Source organism: Lactuca sativa, chromosome 4, assembly GCF_002870075.4.
Source record: "Lactuca sativa cultivar Salinas chromosome 4, Lsat_Salinas_v11, whole genome shotgun sequence".
Lineage (NCBI taxonomy): Eukaryota > Viridiplantae > Streptophyta > Magnoliopsida > Asterales > Asteraceae > Lactuca > Lactuca sativa.
Genome location: NC_056626.2, coordinates 134,009,217 through 134,030,670, shown reverse-complemented (window position 1 = coordinate 134,030,670; position 21,454 = coordinate 134,009,217). Strand labels below are relative to the sequence as shown.

General features: G+C 36.8%; 2 protein-coding genes across 2 annotated transcripts; one reads left to right on the top strand and one right to left on the bottom strand.

Moving 5' to 3' along the window:
• The first annotated feature begins 1,851 nt into the window (after positions 1 to 1,851).
• LOC111877354 (conserved oligomeric Golgi complex subunit 2) lies at positions 1,852 to 5,795 on the top strand. The gene is made up of 11 exons (XM_023873875.3): positions 1,852 to 2,469; positions 2,676 to 2,882; positions 2,991 to 3,327; positions 3,405 to 3,566; positions 3,655 to 3,754; positions 3,981 to 4,208; positions 4,296 to 4,392; positions 4,673 to 4,873; positions 4,966 to 5,070; positions 5,136 to 5,396; positions 5,500 to 5,795. Exons 1-11 carry the CDS (start codon positions 1,981 to 1,983, stop codon positions 5,611 to 5,613), a joined length of 2,301 nt encoding a protein of 766 aa, XP_023729643.1. The 5' UTR covers positions 1,852 to 1,980; the 3' UTR covers positions 5,614 to 5,795.
• A 1,674-nt stretch (positions 5,796 to 7,469) lies between these two features.
• On the bottom strand, positions 7,470 to 9,850 carry LOC111877353 (cycloeucalenol cycloisomerase). Its single transcript, XM_023873874.3, has 8 exons — positions 9,702 to 9,850; positions 9,444 to 9,595; positions 8,891 to 8,974; positions 8,689 to 8,730; positions 8,496 to 8,606; positions 8,087 to 8,278; positions 7,917 to 8,014; positions 7,470 to 7,802 (listed from the first exon to the last, which is right to left on the bottom strand). Exons 1-8 carry the CDS (start codon positions 9,745 to 9,747, stop codon positions 7,613 to 7,615), a joined length of 915 nt encoding a protein of 304 aa, XP_023729642.1. The 5' UTR covers positions 9,748 to 9,850; the 3' UTR covers positions 7,470 to 7,612.
• Between the last annotated feature and the right edge of the window lie 11,604 nt (positions 9,851 to 21,454).

Sequence of the window (21,454 nt, the reverse complement as noted above, 5' to 3'; positions counted from 1 at the left end):
ATTAACAATATCTTCATTTCTCGTTTAGATTATTTTGGCTGGAAATCGACCGATCTAAAATTCGAATTTCTGGGTTGTGCATTGTTATGCTATATCTTAGAAAATTCATAACTTCCTCACACGAAGTCAGATTTGGGCGTTCTTTTTATGTACGTTCTCGGTTTAACATATTCTACAACTTTCGTTTAGATTACTAAGGCCAAAAAGTATTTTATTGTAAATTCACTTTTTATGATTCCCGGTGTCGTGTCGGTTTTGCCGTAAAACTTCGACGTGCCATATCTTCTTCGTTATAACTCGGATTTCGGCGTTATTTATATGTATGGAACCCTTGAGACATATTCTAAAACTTGGTTAAGATTATTTATTCTAAATATCTTATATCAAAAATGTCATTTTTGACGCTTATTGTCTCTAAATTGACTAGCCCGAATCTGCGGGCGTTACAACAAACTATACCTTCCTTCATGTTTTAATCACATTTTAAAAGGTAGTATTTCTAGCTACAAGCAACTATCACGATACCTCTACTGATCGCTTTGATTATCTTTTATTTCAATCTTTCGGCTTAAGTCAGATGCTACATCTAACTTGGATCTCTGAGCCACGTAGAATACATATCTTAGTCGGATTCGATATGATATGACCACTCATGTCGGAATAATAGTCATCTTCTTAGTTATTACCGAAACGATGGTAACGACTTACTTGAACAAAATGGAATCAATTACTAGCTTCTTGGTAACCTTGTCATTTTAGATTACACACATGAAAATTTTAAGTAATTATTGACGTGAGATTTTATTGAGGATCCGGTTTGTTAAATTATTAGTGAATAATAAATTAATAGAAGTTCGCAACACGTCTACTTAGTCCTCACAACAAACCCTAATCGTTATAGGGTTTTAGTATTTTGCAATTCAAGGTGGCTAAAACATGAAACCTCCTCTTTAACAACTATAGATCATTTTTAAAAGGCCGAGGTCAATTTGAAAAATACAAAAACCCATTTGCTGAAAAATAGTCAAAATCAACATACCAAGAAATTAGGAAAAACTTTAAACTATCTTTAGGGTGTTATTTTATCTTGAAAGTACAAAATTGAGTTCAAAGAAAGCAGTCATAAAGAATCGCGTTGTATGATATGATGATAGATGAAACTGAAGCCGAAAACATATTCTTTTATGAGAAAACAAGGACACCAACATTATTTGACCGATTCGTGAATTAGGTTACCGATATAGGAGATGGATGAACCACTTATGAAAACATCTCGTTAATGATTGTTCCACGTAGGATGTCACGTAAGCAAAACATAAATAAACATGATCACAAAGAAAATGGAGTTGATTCGTACACAATATTTTTTCACCGCACACAACAAATTATGTTTTAAAAAGTTGAATTGTACAACTCTATAAAACACAAATTGTTGTGCATGGAAAAAGTTATTTTGTACAAATCACTTCCCTCAAAAGAATACCTAAAGATTACTAAGTGTATACAAAACTGAGAACTATATATATAGCAGTCGGTCGTAAGAATTGAATGTGTATAAAATAACATGTTAAAATGACTTATTTTTGTTTATCAAACACCGTCAACCGACCGAGTCATACACATATCAATCAGATATTGCTGACCAAGTTATACGCCTAATTTTTGTTTATCAAACACCTTCACCGAACCAACAAAAAAATATCCGACTAGATTCGGTTAGATACATGTCCTAAATATATATAAAATGAAAAAAAAAAAAAAAAAAACTATTATTGTTTTAGTCGTTTCCTAAGCAATACTTCACAAACCTTTTGCTTCAGAACGACCATTAATATATAGATGAAAATCATATTGTTATTTTGTTACATGTTTTGTAAGGGAGGAGTAAGGCTCACCCATTGGATCTGTTTCTTCTCCCCTTTGCGGTTTTACTTCACAATCTGCACAAAGGGTACAGACAGCTAAATCTCTCCTTCTCCGATGGGGATCCAGCAAGAACAGCCACCGGTATCGTCACATCAACTATCTACTCAGCCGCGTACCGCCACCGCTGACCTCTTCGGTGATCCAATCGACTCCCATCCCTTATGGTTTAAACAATCCTCATTCCTCAGCCCTGATTTCGACTCGGAATCCTACATCTCCGATCTACGAACCTTTGTCCCCTTTGAAACCCTAAGATCGGAGCTGCAGTCTCATCTTTCATCCCTTAAACATGAACTAGTAGAGCTAATTAACCGAGATTATGCTGACTTTGTGAATCTCAGCACCAAACTTGTAGATGTCGATGCTGCTGTTTTGCGTATGCGGGCACCACTCATTGAGATCCGTGAGAAAATATTGGGGTTCCGAGGGGCGGTTGAAGGGTCGCTTGTATCATTACAGGGCGGGCTTAGACAAAGAGCGGAGGCATCTGCTGCTAGAGAGATCTTGGAACTTTTGATTGATACTTCTCATGTCGTCTCCAAGGTAATGTGAACCTCTTGGAGCTTAATCAACTTCACGAATTTCGAATCATTACTCTATTTCATGCGGATTTAGTTGATCTTGGAGTAATAGTGTTTAACTGCTCTCCCATGGTTTACATCGAGTAAAACAGCTGGATCCCCAAGCTACACTTTTAGAAGCTGCATCTTAATTTAGGGATTTACGAAGTTTTGTTGTTGCGATTGCAGGTCGAGAAACTAATAAAGGAGCTACATAATGTACCTGCTGATGCATCAAATGGAGATCTACACACTGCAGAAAAGGGTCATTTAAGCAACGGTGTCTCTCTACAGCATGCTGAAATTGGAATCAATCTCAGGGAAACTCAAAGCATGCTTTTGGAAAGAATTGCTAGTGAAATGAACAGGCTAAAGTTCTACTTTGCTCATGCCAAGGTCTTTCCACTACATCCCTGTTAATATACACAAAAATTTACACCTCTTTCCTGATCAATTCTGTCTTAGTAACTTACACACATTCTTTCTGTCTTAACGGCAGTACAGAACCTGCCTTTTATTGAGAACATGGAAAAGAGGATACAAAATGCCAGCTTATTGCTGGACACAAGTTTGGGACACTGTTTTGTAGATGGATTGATACACAAAGATGAAAATGCAGTTTACAATTGCTTACGTGCTTATGCTTCTGTGGACAATACCCATAATGCAGAAGAGATATTCAGATCAACAGTGGTTGCACCATTAGTTCAGAAAGTGATTCCCTACACTTCATCTGGAATGGTTGGTGGGTCCACTGGTGATGAGCTTGAAGAAGACTACAAACAAATCAAGAATCTCATTGCTCAAGATTGTACATTTTTGTTGGAGATTTCTTCTACAGGTATATGCTCATTCTTTATTCCTATACCATTAACAATATAAAGACCTTTACTATATAATTGTCCCTTATTATTGCAGAAAATTCGGGTTTGCATGTATTTAGCTTTCTTGCGAATTCAATTCTTAAGGAGGTTCTTTGGGCAATTCAACAGGGAAAGCCAGGGGCTTTTTCTCCTGGAAGACCTACAGAGTTCTTGAAAAATTACAAGTCAAGTCTTGGTTTTCTGGCTGATTTAGAAGGTAATAGAATAAATTCTTATTTCATTTATCTGGATTTGTATTTGAGTTGCTATGTTGTTTGGGATTTAACTTTGCATTGTTATTTAAGGATACTGTCCTTCAAGATCTGCTGTTGCCAACTTTAGAGCTGAAGCTGTATATGTAGATTTCCTTAAACAATGGAACATTGGAGTGTATTTCTCATTGAGGTACTTCCAATTCCCTAAATTGGAAAGTAATTAATATAATTAAAATATTCTATCGAGTAGAGTTAAGTGTATTGGATTTACATATAATATAAAATTTCATTCCGTTCCCTTCCTACAAGGCAACCAAACATGATCATGGAATGTAATAACTCATTCCATTCCATTCTTTTGTGATTCAGTTCCATCCAAATCCAACCTAATTTAATCAAGTGCATCTTACTTGTAGGTTTCAGGAAATCGCAGGTTCATTAGACTCTGCATTTGTTGGTTCAAATCTAACTCCAATTCCGAAGTCGGATTCCGATTCCGATTCCAGCCAGGGAAGTTCTCAGCACGTGACTTTAAAGCAAAGTCTTACTCTTTTGGAATGCCTCAATTCCTGTTGGCGAGAAGACGTTCTTGTCCTTTCTATCTCTGATAAATTTCTTCGCTTAACTCTGCAACTAATATCTAGGTCATTTTTCCAATCAAATTTCAACCAATTTATAATTTATAAAAATTAATAATAGTATTGCTGACATTGCAAAAATTTGATGTGCAGATATGCAAATTGGTTGTCAGCTGGACTCTCTGCTCGTAGAACCCGTAACTCAGGCTTTGAATGGGCACTTACTGCTGCCCCAGATGATTTTGTTTATGTATGTTTCCCTTTCTTCTTCATTTTTAAAAAAAAAAAATAAGTTTTAGGTTCTGTTTGATATGATGGAATGGAATCACAAAGGAATGGAATCGTTTGTTACATTACATCATCATGTTTGGCTGGCTTGAAGGAATGGAATGAGACATTCAAAACGTGTTGTTTGTTATGTAAAGTTAGAAAAGTAAATGAAGTTAAATTGGCAGATAGAGAGAAAATTATTATTTTATAAAATTAAGCTTTATTCAGTTAAGGACTTATTGTTTTGTTGTGTTTTGCAGATAATTCATGATTTAGATCATCTAGCCACAGAGGTTTGTGGGAAGTACATTGAACACGTGTTAAAGATTCTAAATTCCTGCTCTACCCAAGTTGTTGACACTGTTAAGAACAGCATCTTACAAGGGGGACAATCTCTTAAAGATCTTGTCCCTTCTGTCATCGATTCAATCATTGAAACATTAGTTGAAAAGTCAAACGAGGTACATATATTTTTTTTAAAAAACAAACTTTTTTTTTTTGCAACATCATCCATTGCTAATAAAAAAAAACATTCTTTGATACATAATCACAGGAACTGAAACAACTACACGGGATAGTTGCTGCTTACAGAATGACCAAAAAACCACCTCCCGTGAGACATTCCCATTATGTGTCAGGGGTGTTGCGACCCTTGAAGGTATGGATATCAAATACTTATTTGAAAGAAATGAGAAAGGTAGTGATTAATAAGAAAGTGGACAGGTTTTTGTGGAGGGTGAAAGAGCTATGACATATTTAAGAGAGGATAGAAGAGGTAAACTGATAGAAGGTGCTGCAGTGAAGATTACTGGGCGTTATAATGATCTGGCTGCTGATATTGTCAACACAGCAAGAAAAACAGAGACTTCACTTCAGAGAATACGTAAAGGTGCCCAGAGACGAGCTGGCGCCACCTCAGATGTCTCTGATCATAATGTTTCTGAAACCGATAGAATTTGCATGCAGTTGTTTCTTGACATTCAGGTATTTTCATGTTCATCCCAAACCAAAAATATCAACAGGGACTAAAAATGTTACCTAAACCTCAAATAAGGACCTAAAATGAAAATTTGGTGTTAATGTACAGGAATATGGGCGTAACCTTGCGGGACTTGGAGTGGAAGCAGCCAAAATTCCGGCATATGGCTCTTTGTGGCAGTTGGTTGCTCCTCAAGATAGACAAGGTGAAATAAGGTTTTAGTTTTTTAGAGTTTTTGACACAAGACAAGGTTTTTGAGGCATTTCTCTCGCTGTTTTAGCTTTTCTTGTTATATTTTTTTTTATCAATATATATAGTTTTTTTGTTGATCATTTTTACTAATAATGTATCCAAGACGATTTTGTAACTAGTGTTGTGATTTATATCAATGACAATTTTATATATATTTCTGGTATACTAAGGTCTAAGGTGGATTGAGACGATCTAGAGAAAATATTGAACAAAATAAACGCATTGAACAAGAGGAACTTAATAAGAAACGTTCCATGATAATTAATGTCATTATTGACGTTCACATAAGTTTAAAGCGATTATGAAAGATGTGAGATCATATTATCAATGGGTGGATTTTTTTTCTTTCCTTCCGGATCTACAGTTAATGGATGAAAGATGCTTTCAGGAAGTTGTTTGATGATGTGCATATGTAGGGAACATTGTAGTTTAGGTTATTAGCAACTTTCTAATATGTTTTTTCCCATGGATTTTATTATCAACTTTGCAATATATATTTTAAAAGAAATGCTTTACTTGATTCAAAATCTGAAAAAATAAATATAGAGAATTGCAAATGTGGTCTCTGTTGTTGCTAATTCCTTTGGTTAGGATCTAGTCACTTTCAAATTTTGTGATGTTCTTTAACTTTCATTAGGGAGAACGAAGTCGTCCAGTGAGTTAATGGCGGGTTAGGGAGGTACCGTCAGGCTTTGATTTCGTGAACGGCGGTTCCAACCGGCTCAAGAGTTTATTTGACTGCAGCGGGTTGGTAGACCCGTGACTTTGTGTTCAATGCGCATGTGGCGTTTCGAGAATCTTTGTCAAAATAATTTTCCACCTGCCATTTTTGTATACATTTATGAAGATATTCCACTCCACACTTCACTCAATTCTATATAATTTTCTCTGAGAAACTTTCTACTTCACTTAATTCCTTCGGTTACCTTCAATGGATTCTCAAGGCAAAACTAAACAAGCCAGTTCTAACCAAAGATGCAAATCCAAAAAACATAGTTCAAATCAAGATATTTCATCTTCTTTAGGATTTCAAAACCCAAACTATCAACAATAACCAAACTACCAACAAAACCAAAACTATTCCCAACATTATTTCCCGATGCAACAATCCTACAACACATTTACTTTTCAGAGGAAAATCCGGGTAATAAACTATTTATGCAGTTTTCTCAAAAGGTTCTGGAAATCCAGTTCCAATCTTCTCATCCTGAGAGTTTACAATTTTATGATGCTCAAAACGTAAAATAAAATCTAACAATTCTAGTGATAACCCGATTCCTGAAAGAAACAAAGAAGACGACAAACATTTGGTCAATTTAGACCCAAAAACCTAAATTTCTCATGAATGCCTAGTATATTTAGTGTAACTAACCATTTTTTGTAATTGAAATTGACACCAGTGCGGAGTGACAAATAAGGATTTAAACTACAATCTAAAACAAGTTAGAAAGTGCAAAGTACGCACTTGTGTACAAGACGAGTTTTATTTAAAACACGACGAAAGGTAGCGGTTAAGGGGGTGTGCCCCTAGGGTCCAAGGATTAGAGATCAGCAGCCTTGTCATGGCAACCCAACACTATTTGTGGTAGTTGAAAACCATTTTTCAACTATAGATTCCACAATTTTCATCAACCTTATCCAATTTTCAGATACACAACAAGTATATACACTCATTCACCTATTTAGAACTCTTTGACGAAATCTAAAAATCCATATCAGCTCTCCAAACACAAACTCCTTGTTTTTGTGCCTAGAACTTTAAATGTTCCTCACGGATTATCCCAATATAAGGGAGAAATATCAAAACGGAAAGTAACCAAACACAATCCACGAAATATCCATATTCGATTACCGAACCCCGGTTTTCATCCCCAAATTTCTAACAATGACAACTTCTAAACAACAGTTAACATTGTTCCCAACCGCATTACAAAGCATCTAAATTACCAAAAAAAAAAAAATCATCAAATTAGAGTTCAGTGTGTCCAGGGAACCAAGGCAAGCCAGGCTGAGCACATTGTTTGGTGTCCAAAATAGGAACAATCGGCCCCAAAAAAAGTCGCCACAAGTCAAGTATTATTGTAACAAGCATAGCTGCCCCTAAAGCATCAACAGCCACCCGTGGTAGGTCCCATGGGTCTCCCACTTTCTCATCAATCCTATAAACATCAAAAATACCACAATCAAACATTGTAAGTAACAGAGTGGCCTTGCTACCATAATCCACTAAGATTCACCACTGCGTTGCTCGCATTCAAATATCAACTTCTTACCTTAGAAACATTGGAAAGCTTACGAGAAAGTAGATCGCATAAAACAATGAACCAACTTTGTACATTAATGTTCGGTCCACAAATGTATAGTAAGGGAACTGCACAAAAAGATCATTATTTCAATAAATATAACGGAAATATATAATAAATTGATATAATTTTTTACTTACATTTGAAATAGCCACAGTCTCTAGGTATGCAATAAAGTAAGAAAGAGCTAGAATCCATGCAGATTTAATAATCCACTGTGTTTTTATTGGCAAGTGAGCAATAGCATGTTGTAGTCTCCGGAGTGTTAAATTTGATGTCACGTGATAAAACAAAAAGCAAACATTTGTTAAGAGAAAGGTCGTGTGGGGTACCTGTAAAAAAATATTTAATAATCATTTTTCTTTTTCTTTATAATCATATAGCAAACAGAAAAGGTAAATAGCAACGTACTTACATTTTTTTAACAGATAATAGCAATGTACTATAGGTATGTTGCTATTATGGGTAAAAGATAAAGTACATTGCTAATAATGGAAAAAAAGAGTGAAGTATGTTGCTATTTCCTGAAATTTGTGCATAATGGCTTACATTGTTCATCTTCCATGATGGAAAGGTGTAGGAGGCACCGAGGACTGTGAAAAAATAATGGGTCCAAAAGTAATTCCCAACATAGCTAAAGATAATTATCCATAAACTTGCCTGAATCAATATTATAAATTATATGTTAAGTAGGAAATTTTTTGTAAATTATGTATAATAATATTTAAAAACAATAACTTGCCTTCACCCAATACCTATCTTTCCAGTTGAGACTACGATCTGCCTGGAAAAAAAAACATGAAGTAAAATGACTGTAAATAATAAATATGTTAGAAATTCCATTGTTGAGATATTCATATACGATATACCCTTTTGGTGATATGAAATTACAATGCATAAATAATTTATTGGTGATGAAGTTGAAGTAAAAAAAGCACTCTCACCTTTCCAACCACAAATATTGGTATAAGAAAAGCAGGAAGCACAGAAATGAGCCCTAGAAGCAAATACTCCAACTCCTTGAAATCCTGTTAATGGAATCATACAAAGTAGAATGAGATATTTATTAGGTCAAAATCAATAGTGGTTTTGACCTTTTCAACAACATTTGATGACCACAACAAAGTTCTATAAGAATCATTCGAATCTAAAAACGTTGGTGGGAAAGTGACATCAATTTTCCATAATCATAAGATATACCAAAAGGTAGCTTTAAATTTGAGTTATGAACTGTAGAAGTCTACTTCCATGTCCCCCCATCATTCAAATCTAACGAACTAGTTTAATTTCGGATTATAATCATTTCCGCGAATACGTGTTTCCAATTTTCAAGTTCTTCACATTTTGCATAATGTTATAATCCATGAATCTATCACAGACCAATTCGAAATCTGAAACAATAATTCAGATATTCTACTGATCCAGCTTCATACCAGCGGATTCGATTGATGAACACAAGTACGAAAATACGAAAATCATGAAGTTAAAAAGGGTTACCTCGTAGAGCTTGTAAGGAACGACAATACCGAGACAAAGCGTGAGCCAAAAGGGTGTGTAAAGAAGGAAGAACAGTTCCCCCCATCTCTTGCTTGGATTTGGTGCTAGCCATAAACTCGAACTAAATTCTCCTGCTACTACTTTTTCACTCCCTACATCGCCAAATTCATCCAAACAATGAAGAAAATTTGGGATAAATCATTATAGTTTTGTAAATTGACACCTGAAGACAACTGTGGGAGATTGAATTGAACTTACCGCCCATATTTGCAGTCGGATCGAAAAGGTACGTTTGATTCTCCATTGGTGTGGTATCAGTCGGAGCTTGATAGTGGAGTAAACTTCAAATTATGTCCCTGAAGTATGTACAACCTTACATGTTTAGTCCATAAAGATTTCTTTTTCCATTTTGTATTCAAAATTGCCTATTATGTCTTATTTGGGGTCCGAAAAGGCTACAAGTGTTGGCATATGTTCGTTAAAATAATCACATTTAAAGGGTAAAGACTAAAGAGGTAATGTTCTCGTATATCATTTTCATTTTCTATCCATCTTAATATCGATATTTTATGTTAATGTCATTAATAAATAATAAATTAACTTTTTTATAAATACAGTTATCTTTATATAAAAAATGCTATAAACAGGTTAAAAAAATTTGTTATTTTCTAATTTCTCATAAGATATCATTGGTTTATTGTAAAGAAAAAAAAAATTAGTTTGTTACACATTTGTTTAGATTTAGTTTAGGATTCGTGCTTTTGATTTATGATGTGCTTTATAATTATATACAAATTTTTATTTGATAATATGAATATAATTTCGATCCAAATTGATGATTGACATTGCATTAGGACTGTGCATGGGTCGGTTTGGGTTGATTTTGGACCCAAACCCAACCTAACCCATAAATGGTCGGTTTCTGGTTTTCAGAATCCAATAGGATCGGTTTCTAGTCGGTTCGATTTCTCGGGTTCTGAGGTCGGTTTAGGCTGTTTTTCAGTTTCTTGGGTTCAACCCATACATTCACGAGTTCTGGGTATAAACCCATGGATTTTGGGGTTTAACCCATTTTTCATAAATGAAGCAACAGGTTAAATACTTCAAAAAACACCAAATTTAAATTACATACTTCAAAAACATAAGTCTTACAATAAATAGTCTATTACAAGTTACAACCAAATCCCGAAATAGTCTATTACAACCAAAATACAATCAAGTATTGGTCGATTTCACGGGTTGGATGGATCGGTTTCTTGGGACGGTTTATCGGTTTTTAAGTATGGGTCGGTTTCTCGGGTTGGATGGGTCGGTTTATGGGTAAAAACCGAAACCGAACCCGGTTTTTTGGTTTTTAAAAAATTCAAACCCTAACCGTCGGTTTTGCTTTGGTTTCGGTTTTGTCGTTTTAGTCGGTTTCTTGGTTTTTTGGTTGGGGTTTGCTCACTCCTACATTGCATGTTTTAAACCTTCATATAAAATTTAACAAAAAAATAATGTAGTCGAGATGGACCGAAGTTGAAAAAATTAATGTAGATCGACAAAAGTGACTTTAAAAGTCTATGCCTTGTGTACATGTATTACGACATAGTTGTTATGTTTAGCACCCATAGTGAGATTAAATCGATTATTTTGAACAAAAGGTGTAAAAGAAATCTTTATCGACTTAATATGTATCATGAAGTATAGTTTAGGGACTAAAGTTGTAACGACGTTTGTTTAGATCTTGTTTTATTATATAATAATATAAAATTATTGTTCTCAATAAAATGACAAATTATCCAATACAAGGAAATCTACACACTTTTGTTTGTATTTTCTATTAAATTACAAATTTATAATCTTCTTTTAGTTTTATAAAATTACAATTTGATTCGTTATTTTATCAATGTCATGTGATCTACGACACTTTTGTTGGTATTTCTACTATAATATAAATTTATAACCTTCTTTTAGTTTTATAAAATTACAATTTGATTCGTTATTCTATCAATGACTTCGATTACTTTGATATTGTTATTCATATGTATTCTATCATTCCATCTTTGCACATCATCCTTGCCACTAACCAACCACCTTTCAATTCTTATTTTTAATTTGTATGCGTTCACAATACCCAATGTCGGAAAAAACTTTGTCATACTATTTGTATGAATGATCTATTAGTAATTTAGTAAGTGAGTTTAGTTATAGTCGGCTCATTACATAGTTACATGCCCATTACATGTTCATTGTATCAAGGAAATATACTTACTATTATAAGATCATATCCTTCAAATCTCTCCATGTGATATCTCTATTTCCTCCTTTTTCTCTTTCTCCTTCAAGATCGGTTAACCCTAATTTGTAACACCCCATTTTTATCATAACTGTAAATTGTAATTATTAAAATTAGAATCATTGAATAAGATAATCTATAGTCGTGCGCACTACATGATACGAGTTTCGTATTAAGGAAAAATAGAAAAAATCAGTCGAATCATCCGTAAAACGTAAAAATAAGTGTGCCAAAACAAATATATTATTATATATTTAGAAAGTACAGGTCATCTCGAACCCGAAAATATAAATTTCGTAGAAATTGGACTCCATATGAATTAGATATGATTTTTATAAGATATAAAAATCAGTTGCGCACAAAGAATGTGTGACGTAAAAAGCTACGAAGATAATTGTTGACTTTTAGCTAAAGTCACTGTGACATCCCCAAAATCTCGGCCAGAAAAGACCGATTTTCATTTATGCTTTTAAAATAATTTCAGAGTAAATCCTTTTGATTTGAAAGAGTTGCAGAATTTGTTCCAAAAAACAAAGTATGATAAGATAATATTTACCAAAGCATTTCATCAAGAAATGTATTTTCATTATATAATCAAAACTCAGGATGTCATGTTCCGATACAGACCATAAAGCATAAACGATAACATTACAAGTCGTTCAACAAATATATACATATACAAACTTGTAAACAAAACAACTTGATGATTCATCCATCTTATGCCATTGCGCCACTTCCTGTAATACAAATAAAACTGAGTGGGTCAGGCTTGGTAGCCTGGTGAGCATATAGGGTTTTCAACCCACAATAAGTAATTAACTTTATTTTCATTAACCAACAATAACCCAATTACCCATTCCCGTTATTCTCACTTTATGTCCCTAAAACAACTAACACAAGGGACCTAGTCTAAGAATATTTCATCAGGGCGACAACACATGCTTCGGGGGTTCCTCAGCAATATAAGTCAAATAAGGCAACCATGAGGGGGATGGAGTACAGTGAATGAACACCCAAGTTCATTAATACCTACAGGTGGCGAACCTGCTAGCGTTCCACAGGACTGTCTAGAAAAGTTTGTGGTCGTCATCTAAACTTCGCTAGATGACTGAATCAGCAACAACAACGAGGCATCTCATCTGTTTATCACACATCAACTATCTACCCATGTTCCACCCAACATATTAGTAGATAAAAATATATATTTTTATACATAGTTTAAACCTATATAGCATTCTCATTCAATATATATTCCAAACAACATATGAGACACATACACATAACATGTATTTCATAGAGAATAAATCATATATATGAGATAAAAGAAAGTGAATATACATTCACACATATAACAACAAAATATACACATAACACGTATTTTGTATAAAATACTTCATAATTATGCGTTAGAAGAAAGTAACTACACACTCACTTGATCATAAGACGATCGGACAGCACTACGGCTTGTAGAAGTAGTATTATTCGGTAGATCTGGAAGATCTTCACAAAAACCGGACTCCTAGCGGGCAGAGCTTCGGCTCGGGAATTACACTTCTCGGGATCTTCGGGGCTTCGGGACTTGCTTCGGGGCTCGGGAATGATACCGGGGCTTCGGGATAATTCTTGCACGAAAAACGATGCAAAAACGTGAGAGAAAGGGAAGAAATGAGCAAAGAACTCGGCTGCCCTCGACATCCTTTTATAGGGGGCTGGAAACCCAAATTACGCTGGGCGTAAATCAGCGTAATGGGGATAAGACCGCTGACTCCCCCCCCCCCCCCCCCCCCCCCCCCCCCCCCCCCGCGGATAATATCGGTATTTTTTATTTAAATTAAATACCGAAAATATTTAATAAACTTCAAAAATTCATATCTTCCTCATACGGACTTCGTTTTCGACGTTCTTTATATCCCCGCGTAGGTGAGAATACGCTCTACAACTTTCGTTTAGACTCCGTCGGCTAATTTTGAATTTATTTTTATTATTTATTTTTAGTAGGCCGGGACAGGAAAACTCCGTTATAAATTCATAATTTCTTTATCCGACGTCCGTTTTCGCCTATCTTTTCATCGTTTCACTACAATTAAGGAGATATTCTATTCTCGTTTAGATTGTTTCGGCTAAAAACCGCTCGGTCTCAAATCGAGTATTCGGGCTGCATACTGCTAAGTCGAAACTTAGAAAAATCATAACTTCCTCATACGAAGTCAGATTTGGGCGTTCTTTTTATGCACGCTCTCGGTTTAACGAACTCTACGACGTTCGTTTAGATCACTAAGACTAAATATCGCTCTAACGTAAATTTCACTTTTTACGTCATTCAGCGTTGCCGGTTCTGTCGCGAAACTTCGACAGGTCATAACTTCTTCATTATAACTCGGATTTCGGCATTCTTTATATCTTCGGAATCCTTGTTTCGACCACTACATCTTTATGCAAAGATATCGGGCTTATCCCACACTTCAAATTTGACGCTTATTTGATTCTTAATTCATCAAATTATAATAATTAAGAAAATAAACACATAATTCACATAATTCACATAATACTCAAATATTTCATCATTAATACTTCAAAAAGAGTTACAAGGGTTAACCTAGACTATTACATCAACGATAATGCCTAGCCTGGAAACGCGGACGTTACAATTCTCTCCATCCTAGAATGATTCTGTCCCCGGAATCACACATCAACAAACAAATGCGGATAGCGACTCAACATGTCACTCTCCGTTTCCCAAGTGAGATTTGGCCCATTCGAATGTTTTCATCGGACAAGAACTAATTCGACCATCTTGCGTCGAAGCTTCTTAGTCTTTCGGTCAACAATTGCCTCTGGTTCTTCAATTAACCTCTTGTTTTCATCAATTCTCAATTCAGAAATTGGAATTATGTCAGGAACTTCTCCCGTGAACTTCCTCAAATAACACACATGAAAAGTGTTATGAATTCCATTCAGTTCTTCTGGTAGTTCTAGCTTGTAAGCTTGGTTCCCAATTCTCTGAAGAAATTTAAACGGTCCAATAAACCTTGGACTCAACTTTCCCCTTTTACCAAATCTTATAAGTCCCTTCCACGGTGAGACTTTAAGTAAAACCAAATCCACAACTTCAAAAGTCATCGGTCTTTGCTTCTTGTCAGCATAACTCTTTTGACGATCTCGAGCTGCTAACATTCTTTCCCTGATCACTTTCAACTTCTCAGCAGTCTGATGTACCATCTCGGGTCCCATAAACTGCTTTTCTCCGGCCTCAAGCCAACAAGACGGCGTACGACACTTCTGTCCGTATAAAGCTTGATAAGGTGCCATCTTTATGCTCGAGTGGAAACTATTATTGTAGGAAAATTCTACCAAAGGTAAATGCTCATCCCAATTATCTAGGAATTATAGGGTACATGCTCTCAGCATATCTTCAAGTGTTTGTATTGCTCTTTCATTCTGACCATCAGTCTGTGGATGGTAAGCTGTACTTAAACACAACTTGGTACCCATTTCCTCTTGTAGACTTGTCCAAAATCTCGAGGTGAAACGACTATCACGATCCGATACAATCGTTAACGGAACACCGTGAAGCCTCACAATTTCCTTCACATAAGAATTCACGAGCTTATCCATAGACCATTTCTCATTGGCTGCTATGAAATGCGCACTCTTAGTGAAGCGATCAACGACCACCCATATCATGCCGTGACCGTTCTTTGTTCTGGGCAGTTTAGTGACAAAATCCATGGCAATGTCTTCCCATTTACCCATAGGTACAGGTAAAGGTTCTAAACTCCCATATGGTTTCTGATGTTGTGTCTTGACTCACACACAAGTCACACACTCGGCCACATACTTTGCAACATCAAGCTTTATCGTTGGCCACCGGTAGTAGGGTTTCAGGTCCCTATACATTTTAGTGCTGCCAGGATGAATTGAGTACATGGTTTTGTGAGCTTCTTCCATCAGAAGATCTCTAATTCCTCTGGACTTAGGTACCCAAATACGATCTTGGAATACCTTCAGTCCATGACCGTTTGTACCAAACACCACGTCTTGCCTAAACGTTCTCCCTTTTGGTCATTCTTCTCATAAGCTTCCTCTTGAGCTTTCTTTATACTCTCCACAATTGTTGAGATAACTTCAATTCTCAACGCTCTTGGCCTTTTTCTCTCAACATTGAATTTCCAACTAAGAGCATCAACGACAACATTAGCTTTACCGGGATGGTAAAGTATCTCACAGTCGTAGTCCTTGAGTAACTCTAACCATAGTTTTTGCCTCATATTTAACTCTTTCTGATCAAAGAGATATTGGAGACTCTTATGATCAGTGAAAAGTTTCATAGAGGTAATGCCTCCATATTTTTAGAGCGAAAACTACCGCTGCCAGCTCCAAATCTTGAGTAGGGTAGTTCTTTTCATGCTCCTTCAACTGTCGAGATGCATATGCGATCACCTTTTCTCTTTGGGTCAAAACACAACCCAATCCAACACCAGACGCATCGCTATAAACAGCGAAGTCTTCGACTCCGTCGGGTAAAGAAAGAATCGTTGCTTCATATAGCTTCTTCTTTAGCTTCTCGAATGCTTCCTTATGCTTCTCACTCCAAGTATAAGTAGCTCCTTTGTGGGTCAAAGCTATTAATGGAGTAGCAATCGAAGAAAAGCCTTGGATAAACCTTCGGTAATATCCAACAAATCCTAAAAAGCTTCGGATCTCCGTGGGACTTTTCGGTTGTTCCCACTTCATCACAACTTTGATTTTCGCAGGATTAACCATTATCCCTTCTTGGTTGACCACGTGACCCAAGAATTGGACTTTCATTCGTAACCTCCAAGTTACAAAATAAATCCTTATTGAGGACTCCTTCTTCTTCTTCTTAGGATAAGTACTTTCGCTTATCTATTATAACATATCGATGGGTCATGTTCTAATGACCTATCATCGTGTGATGCAACGTTTAGACTCAAGTCTCTTAGAGTCAAATTCCAGAATGGAATATACCTTCCTGCATATTCTAATGTGAAATAATCACATTTTTTTGCATGTAGCATTTCTAGCTACAAACTTCCTTAACAACAAGCGTGATGCTATCGATCACATTGATTTCAATCTTCTGACTTAGGTCAAATGTTACATCGAACTTGGTTCTCTGAACTACTTAAAAAACTCATCGTAGTTGGACTCAATTTGACATGACCACTAGGGTCGGAATAACAATAATCTCCTTAGTCATCACCGAAACAATGGTAACGACATACTTGAATAAAACGAGACCAATTACTAGCTTCTTGGTAACCTTGTGACTTTCCCTGATCCAAGCGTGAGTCTTGTGCTTCCAGTAGTATAGATCTCTACTACTATTCACACCTACTCATACTCGTCCCAAGTATTGTCTCGCAGTCCCCAAGTCCTAAAATCACAAAACAATTTAACACATACTAATGTGTCCAATTAATCTTAAAAATTTTCCCAGACTCTACTAGGATTTCTTCCATGCATATCTTCAATCATCAATTCTACTTCAACTCGGTTGGTGATGGAAATTCCAGACGATGGGACAACTTCAAGAGTTACACCCATCGTTCCATCATCCTGCCAATCGCAGGTGTACTTCAGACGTATCGTACTCATCTAAACTTTCCGTTATTTTATCAGACATATTCTAAAGGCAAGATACCACTCTTACGTTATCCTTCGATAGGTGTCATTCAACACATCAGATAACAAAACCAGGGTTTATATTAATTCTTGAAACTATTACACAAAAGTTCAAGTTCACCCTATACTATGCCTTTAATAGGCTACACTTCCTGATACTAGCTATACCTTGATACGAAGTCTTTATTCTTGATTCCTCGCTTTGTCATCTGTTTCGTCAAGGATCATTTAAAATGCTTCTGCCTTTGGCTGTGGCAGTGCATTTGGTTTTGCTCCCTCATTCTTCTTCGGACAGTCCCTAGATAAATGCCCTTCTCCCCGACATTCATAGCACACCCTCTTTTTGGATACACACTTGTTGGCGTAATGCCCTGTCTTTCCACATTTGTAACAAGTCACATCTTCGTCACATCTCTCATAGTTCTTTAGCGGTACACTTGGCTTTGTAACTCTCATAGGGCATTCTTTCTTGTAGTGTCCCTCATTACTACACTTAAAGCAAACTTCTTCCTCGGTTGGGCATTCGTGGGCATAGTGACCAATCTTCCCGCATTTAAAGCAGGTTACTTCCTTAGGGCATCTCCCGTTGTGCTTTCTTCCATACTTATCGCATCGTGTCGCTTCACATACTCCTCCATACCTTGAGAACATGTTGTTATTGTCAGACTTTGAAGACCCCTCAAATTTCCTCTTCTTGCCAACTTCAACCTTGTTGGCGATACTACCGTTGATCACTTCTTCGACTAAATTAGCAACCCCGATAATTATCTCAAGAATAGGTGTCTGGCGTACTGGCACAGTAAGTTCGTCCTTACTTTGTTGAAGTAAACGCCTTGTTTCTTCCATCTGATGATCCAACATCATTCGCACCATTGCATATACTCCCGCCATCGTGATTGGCTCAGGTGCAGCTGTTAGTTCTAGTGCACTCCCAATCATTTGTGGCTCAGAATGCGGGTTGTTGTTTCCCAATCAACTTTGTGTGTTTTCCCTTTCGATCTATACACCAAATTAGGTGAATTTAGATCTCTATTTCGATAGACATTCAAATCATCCTTTTCACTCCGAAACGTTTACATGCTAGTTCTAAATTCGTAGACGTACACTTAGAATCCTACACACATAAGGTTTCCAGATCCGGTCAGCAACAGACCATAGATCCGAACAAATAATATCATATATGACAACTAATAACATGTAACGCCCGCAAATCCGGGCTAGTCAAATTAGAGGCAATAGGGGTCGAAAACGACTTTTCGACAAAAGATTATTTAGAATAAATAATCTTAACCAAGTTGTAGAGTATGTCACAAGGTTTCCGTACATATAAAGAACGCCGAAATCCGAGTTATAACGAAGAAGTTATGACCCGTCGAAGTTTCGCGATGGAACCGGCACGGCACCGGAAAGCGTAAATAGTGAATTTACAATAAAGCGAGATTTAGCCTTAGCGATCTAAACGAAAGTCGTAGAATATGTTAAACTAAGAACATCGATAAAAAGAACGCCCAAATCTGACTTCGTATGAAGAAGTTATGATTAAACGAAGCCACGCCGCACCACCGAGCCTTCGCCACCTGGAGGTCTGATCCGAAGCTACGCCCCGCGTAAGGTCCTCGGTACGCCCAGCGTACTCTGAGGCTGCGGTCTATAAAAGGGAGGTGAATCCTCTCGGATTTCTCACACCTTCCACCATAAGTTTCTCTCTCTACTTTCTCTCACTAACCCCCAAACCCCCCTAAACCCTAGGAAAACCCCCTAGCTCCCGAGGGAAGCCCCGAGGCTCCCGGAGTCCCGAGAAAAAGGAGTTTTTCGGTTTCGAAACGCTGCTCCAATTAAGTTCCGGTTTTCGATAAAATTCGTTGTAAGTGTGCTACGCTTACGCAATTTTTAATATAGCTTTCAAATAATTATAGAAATGTTATTAGGTCCTTAAAATAATTATTTGGGCTATTATTATGAGTTATATTGAGCGTTATTAACGCCTAATAATAGTCAGACTAATTAATTTGTCGCGGTTATCGTTAGACTAAACCCTAGTGGTATTGGTACTAGGTTTTATCGAAGGAATATCGTTTTGAGAGTATCGAAGCGCTGTCCGAGTGCTGAGTCACCACCTACTCAAGTGAGTGCATGGTCCCTTTCATCTTACACATAGATATGAAGTATTTTATATAAACTACATGCTATGTGTGCATATTATCTGAATACTTGCTGTCTATGTTGGATGAACGTTTTATACATGTTTCAAAGGATTTAAACTGTATACGTATTTTATATATACGATTATGTTGGGTATGAGATGGGTAGATGAATGATGAGAGATAGAAGATGACGTGAGTATACATTGGCAACTATAGACTTAGTACCTATGGGACAAACACCGGTAGCTATGGACTTAGTACCTGTTAGACGTTGGTAGCTATGGATTTAGTACCTGTTAGGAATTGGTAGCTATGGACTTAGTACCTATTAGTTGGACGCTGGTAGCTATGGATTTAGTACCTATTAGGAATTGGTAGCTATGGACTTAGTACCTATTGAACACTGGTAGCTATGGATTTAGTACCCGACGAGTAAGATATAGCAGCTATGGAATTAGTGCTCTACGAACGAACATTGACAGCTATGGATTTAGTGTCAGTCCTAATAGCCCTGGAAGTAAGGGACTTCGGAATAAACGAATGCATGATAGGTGACTCTTAGGTTAAATCCTTAAGAGTAAAGAAGATAATGGGGATGAGTAATTGGGTTAATTGTTTGATGATTGAACGTAATAATTATATTATTGTGGGTTGAAAACCCTATGTACTCACCAGGTTTCCCAACCTGACCCACTCAGTTTATTTATATCACAGGTGACGATATGAAGTGACATTACACTGAGAGATTTAAAGAGATGTAGATCACTAGTGTAAATAATTGTAAGTTCTGTTTATGCTTATGTTTCTGTATTAACGATGACATCCCAAACGTTTTAAAATGAAATAAATACGTTTCTACGAAAATGTTTTGATAACGTATTTACCATGTCTTTCTGGGAACAAATTCCGCAACCTTTTTATGAAATGAAGTACTCTGATTTTTATAAAGCATAAACAAAATCGGTCTTTTCTGGCCGTGATTTTGGGGATGTCACAGTTGGTATCAGAGCATTAGTTTAAGCGAACTAGGAATATGGATTTATTTCTAGACTTAAACTTAGAATGCTAAGCGATGATTGTGAGGTGTGAGCACTAGCTTATTTTAGGAATAATGCCTAAATTGTTTTTATGTGCTAAATGCTTTATACATGATATGTTGTTAATTGTTCGGATCTATGGTCTGTTGCCGACCGGATCTGGATACCTTATGTGTTTAGGATTCTAAACGTACGACTACGATATTAGAACTAGCATGTAAACGTTTCGGGGTGATAAGGATGATTTAAGACGTCAATCCTAAATTAAGATCTAGATTCACCTTATTCGGTGTATAGATCAAAATGGCAAGAACCCGTAGTGGAGCTGGGATTGCAAATGGGAATAGGAATCAACCCCCAGTGGTTCAGCAAATACCTGTTGCAGAAGAAGTTGCGCCTGAGCCAGTCACCATGGCTGGAGTTCAAGCCATGATTCGGGCTATGCTAGTTGAACAAAGGGAAGAAATGAGACAGATGCTCCATGAAAATAGGGACGAACCTACCGTACGTGTTGAACCGACGGAGCCAGTTCCCGAGCAATCAGAGGAAGGGAACTACAACCGCCAAGTGAGTCAAGTAGGGACTCAAGGTGAGCAAAGGGATGGCCTAGAAGGGAGAAACAACAAGGATGGGCGGATGTACAAGAATTTCTTGGGTGCGAAACCGCCAAGCCTCTCAGGAAGCCCAAAGCCGGTTGAGATTATGGATTGGATCTCTGAGATGGAGATGGTGTTTGAGAGCTGCAGCTGTAACGAGAAACAGAAGACTGTCTTCGCAGTAAGACAACTAAAAACTGGAGTCTTGAGCTGGTGGAAGCTATTGGCAGATACGATGCCACGAGGAGAAGCCTTAAGGATGTCGTGGGAAGAGTTTTTGGAACAGTTGAAAATGCAGTATTGGTCGGAG